Genomic DNA, 5309 nt, shown 5'->3' on the forward strand with positions numbered 1-5309 from the left:
AAGTACAGCACTGGATTAGACTGAGTAGCTGGTGGCTCTTGCAGTCCATAGGTTGGGCAGGCTCAAGAAACCATACGGGATAAAAGATCAGAATACAAGATATTGTCCTAGAAAAGTGAGTGTTCATAAAGATTTTAAGCTGCTTTTATTTCTTTCCCATGGCTTTTTGGAATGTTAGTTCTTTAGGTTTCCATCCTCGAAGAAAATAAGTCACATGAATTTCTGATGCTTTATCTGATTTTATTTTAGCTTTAAGATACAGCTGTGCATGAGTAACAGAATATACTCCCTGGCACTGAAGTGTGACTGGAAAAGAATTCAAATAAGCAGTTCATGAGGATGATTAAAGATGTTGGCTTTAATTTGTCCTCTCAAGGAAGGAACAAGTCAATTCTTTCTTCATGGGGAAGCAGAAGGCAGAGAAGCCGAGGAAGTCTTGTGGGTAGATGTTCAGTTTTATTATGTGTTAGATTTCATGAGTTGATTTTACTCAACAGCCACATTTTTCAGTATTTTTGATTCTGTGAGGGAAAGAACCATTAAAACAAAACAGAAGAAGGAAATATTCCCTAAATCCACAATTCTTCTCTATTAGCCCACCGCTGCATAGACTGGGCATTCTTTTGAATGATCTTCTTTCTCAACTACTTTATAAGTACAGGTCTCCTTGTTGAAAATGCTTACACACTTCTCTTCATCATAGCCAACTGGTGTTGCAAAGCTGTCATTGGAAAAAGACAAAGAGATAATGAGACCACGAAGTAAACAGCTTCCATTTGAGATGATATCTACAATTTTGATATGAAGAGACTGTACTGAGGAAGTGTGTAGGAGCAGAAAAGGATGTTCACACAAAGCTCCCAGTTTCTTAGCCTGCTGCTTAAGCAGGAATAGGGAAGAGTTGTTGTTTACTGGTGCGGTTTATACCCAAGGGATGTTTCTTCTGTTTATTTACTATTCAAATATAATTGATATTTTTATTTTCAGACACAATATGGAATAAAAATTGCATGAGTGGTTGTGTCACTCTGGTAAAAATTACAGACATGTCAGTGTACCTTGAACAGCTTCTCAGAGTAAAGAAGGGGCTATGTGTGGTTTTGGGAATATCTGGATTGCAAGCAGTAGAAAATTCTTAAGTATCTACATGTTCTCTCTTCAGTCAGTGTCTTGCCTGAAATTTTAGCCCTAAGAATGAAGTCCTTGTTTTGAATCAAGAATATTTGTCAGAAGAACTTCTTGCATGTTCAGTGATGATGCTGTTGGGTTAATGCATAACTTTGTGATATGAAGTGAGTAAGAAAAAGACCAGAGTCATTTCTCAGGGACCCCTGTGTGAAGGGAAGTGCTTTGTACTGCACCACAGCAGCAGAGGAAACCCCCCACTGCTGTTCTGAACTCACGTGCTACAGCAGCGGATTCCACTCCAGGTACAGGAGCAATAGTAGCAGTCTGTGTTTGTCCAGTGTGTACCAAATTCATGCAGCTCTCCATTTGAGTCAAGACAGCCTGAAAAAATGGTGCACAACGTTACTGATTATACGAAACAAGTGTGATCTTTGTTCACTTTTGCTGTTAGCATCCCTATCTGGCACACACAGAGGGTCCCCAATAGAGCAGGACTGCTGCTATTCTAATGCATGGCAAAGGGTATCATGCATCCCTTTGTTGCCTGTGGTTATTGCCAGCATCGGGTTTCCTGGAGTAGCTCATCTTTAAGTACAGAAATCAGAGCACCCATCAGAAAGGCAACTATGCACAGACCTAGTCAGAATTAAGATAAGCCAAATAGCTGCATGTTTCTTTTGAGTGCTAATTTTCCTTCTGCTCCTCTTGTCTGCAGACTGATAGACTAGATCTGTTCAGGAAGAGCACCCCCATGCTCAAGAGGAACAGCCATTCTGTTCTTAAGAATTTTCCTTGGGATAGGGAAACAACTGAGTAAATCAGTGAGCTGAACACTTGCCATTCTGTTCCCTACTTAATATTGACCACATAGAGGAAGGTACTTCTCCCTTCTCTGTCTTTCTAGATATGATGTCATAATCAAAACAGAAATCATGACTTCATGCAGATGGATAAACAAAGTCTATGCTACTTGCCTGGTCAAAATTAGTTTGTAATTTGGCCTGGGTGATGTTCTTCAGATAAACTCTTATTTCTTAATAACAGATTATAAATTTCCTGCTCTCCGTACCCCTGTTCCCCCCATTTCTAGTGGTCTCTCTCCACTTTTTCCACTTATGAATTGTGTTAAATCAAATCAAGCAGTGCTTGTGGTCATGCCTGTCAGGCTGAGGACAGTTGACTCCTTACCTGTCTGCTCACCATGAGACATCCCTGGATTCAGTGGCTCAGAAAAGCAATCTGCATTGGATGGTGTCACACTGATTGCAAGAACAAGAAGGCAGGCCAGGATGGTCTTCTGAGAAAGCAGAGTTAATATGAAATCTCAACTATTTCTAATAGTAGTACTGATCATCAAGATGTCTTAATAGTTATTTAAGTAGAAGCCACTTCGAATCAAGATCTTTTGCATTTTAGACACTTCAACAGGCAATCAGAAATACTGAGCTATTTAGAAGAAGCAGAGATAGAGCATCATGTGGGAGGGCTGTAAAAACTTCTTCACTGGACTCTTAAGAACCCCCTGGATGTTTCATCCCAAAACTGAAAGATTAAGAACAAGCTGAAGAACTTCGGCTAAAGGTGAACCCTCAAGACTTGGCCTCACTTTGAGCAGAAGGTCAGAACAAATAGCCTGCAGGTGTCCCTTCCAGCCTAGATAGTTCTATATTCTATGAACTTTGTCAGCAGCTTTTTCTGAAAGTTCAGTTTAAATTCGTCAGCTAGTTTCTTATACTTCAATATTAGTTTGAAATGTTCAATGGGTTTTTGCTCTGAATATGAAGGAATAAATGCAAGAACTCTAAGCTGGAATTAGCTGTGATGAATTTAAAATCTTGATAAGAGAGGAAAGGTAGACCATGACTGAGCAATGACATATACACAATACACATATATTGTATTTTTATGTGGGGTTTCTTTGACAGAGTAGAACTGGTGATTTCTAAAAAGCAGTCATCACAGAATCACACAGAATCACAGAATGTTAGGGATTGAAAGGGACCTTGAAAGATCATCTAGTCCAATCCCCCTGCTGGAGCAGGAACACCCAGATGAGGTTACACAGGAAGGTGTCCAAGCAGGTTTTGAATGTCTCCAGAGTAGGAGACTCCACAACCCCCCTGGGCAGCCTGTTCCAGTGTCTGTCACCCTCACTGAGAAGAAGTTTCTTCTCAAATTTAAGTGGAACCTTTTGTGTTCCGGTTTGTACCCATTACCCCTTGTCCTATCATTGGTTGTCATATCTGTGGCCAGGAAGTGCAGAAACTACCATTTAATTTTCCAGAGGAGAAGCAAAACCCACAGAACTGCAACAGAGCTTCAGATGAGTAAAAATTAAGATAAAGTAACTAGATGTTCAGACACCATCCAGACTTCTCACAAAATTGAAGGGCAGTTCTAGGTTAAGGCATAACAGAGCTGCTTTCTGCCAGAAGAGAGATCCCCTCCAAACGTTACGTGTAAGTGAAAACAGTTTATAATAAAAAGCCTTAGCTGGACTGCTGTTAGACATCTCCTGCCAGATAAATGCTGATACATTTTACCCAGGGTTCTTACCTGCCTATGCCTATCGATCTGACTTCTGTCCTCAAAACATAGTTTTAATTTTCTCTGTGTTGCTTAGACCTGAGTGCTCAGATAAATTCAAGAGAAACTCCTTTTAAAACTTTTGCAACATAACATGGTCTTTTGCAGTATAAGATGTAAGTACTCACCATTCTTGCAGAATTATGAGGCTTCCAATAAGGAGACAGCCTGTAAGCAGCTTATCCCAGAGAATTTATATAGAGAGGGAATTTGTGATACCAGTCCTTGAGCAAACTGAACATGCATGAGTAACTCCAATCAGGTTTCTGCAATATGGCCTCATAGGGTGGACATTATTAAAATAAGCAAATTATATACAGGAAGGTTTTGTTCTGAGAGGCACTGAAAAAACAGGTGTGGCTTTTGTACCACACCAGATCTGGAAGGCAGTTCTGGGAGGCTCTTCAAAAGGAACTTCCAACCTGTGCACATGTGTGTTCTCTTCTAACTTTTCAGACAAGCAGTGACCACCCAGCAGTTCCCACCTAAGAGCCCTCCCTATTTTCTAGGTGAAAGCTATGCTATGTATGAAAAGAAGCTCTTGCAAGCAGCTTTCTTGTGAATGAAGCAGGGTGTGACCTGTCTAAGCCTGGGCAGTGTCTAGGGACAGTGAAAAAGCTCTTTGTGTGATCTGTGAACTCAGGGGACCCTAACAACATGCTGTGGTGCTGAAACCACTTGGAAAAGTAGATGTAGATAGTCCACTCACATACTGATTACTGAGGTCATTTGTGACCCATGTTATGTTGCATTTCTTTTTCATGTTGTTAGTGTACAGGATGAGAAGTGCCTTGCTTGTGTGGGGAACAGGTATCTCCAACAGATGTTGCACTGTTGAAATCTCGTTGTCTTCCCAATCAGTTTTTCTCCTCTTCTGAGAAAATCAGTGGTCTACTGAGTTCTATGCTCTCTTTCCACTTCTGTTTCTCTCTAAGGCAGGGAAAAATCTTGAGGAGTTTGTTGAAGATTCACCTCACTCTTTTACTTGGTAGTTCTTCAGCTGGGACTTCTGGTAACAGCTCACTGAAGACCACAAAGCTAATGAGAGCAATGCAAGATTATCAGCCTTGTTTTCTTTGTATCTTTCAGTGCTAGGCAATCAACACAATACAGAATGATAGCAGAGAAGTAACATTACTGAAAACAAACAAACAAGTAGCTAATTTCTATGAAAAGCATTACTCTGAACAACTTAAAGCTAGCAGAGATACACTACAGTGAAAGCAGCCCAGGAACGTTGTTTCTTAATCCAGCATTTCAGAACTCAGTGCTACTGTCCCAGTCTTGAGAGGGATGTGTTTTCTGCAGGAGACAATAAGTGCAGGACTCCTTATGGAAGTTTACGTGTTCAGCCATTAAAACCAGTAGCCTGACTGGTACTGCCATTGAGGGATGGAAAGCAAGAGGAAGCCTGAGGCATATAAGCTCACAGATCATAAGTAAACAGAGTTTTAACAAGAAATTTGTCTTAACCTTGAACTGACAATGCTATGTATAATGTACATTTGTTTTACAATTGTTAAGCAAAGTCTGCCACATTTGCATGTGAGAAAGGACATCTGTTAAGGAAAGGCACAAGCAAACAGCTCTAAAAT

General features: G+C 40.5%; 1 protein-coding gene across 1 annotated transcript; it reads right to left on the bottom strand.

Annotated features, from left to right (window-relative positions):
* Positions 1-591: 591 nt before the first annotated feature.
* LOC309440502 (beta-microseminoprotein-like) lies at positions 592-3960 on the bottom strand (the record flags this gene model as incomplete). The annotated part of the gene is given in 5 exon segments (XM_082054190.1): positions 592-721; positions 1404-1509; positions 2317-2425; positions 3843-3893; positions 3895-3960. Coding segments are annotated over 5 exon segments (462 nt in total).
* Positions 3961-5309: the final 1349 nt, after the last annotated feature.

This window comes from Streptopelia decaocto, assembly GCF_964273445.1.
Source record: "Streptopelia decaocto genome assembly, chromosome: 5".
Taxonomy (NCBI): domain Eukaryota; kingdom Metazoa; phylum Chordata; class Aves; order Columbiformes; family Columbidae; genus Streptopelia; species Streptopelia decaocto.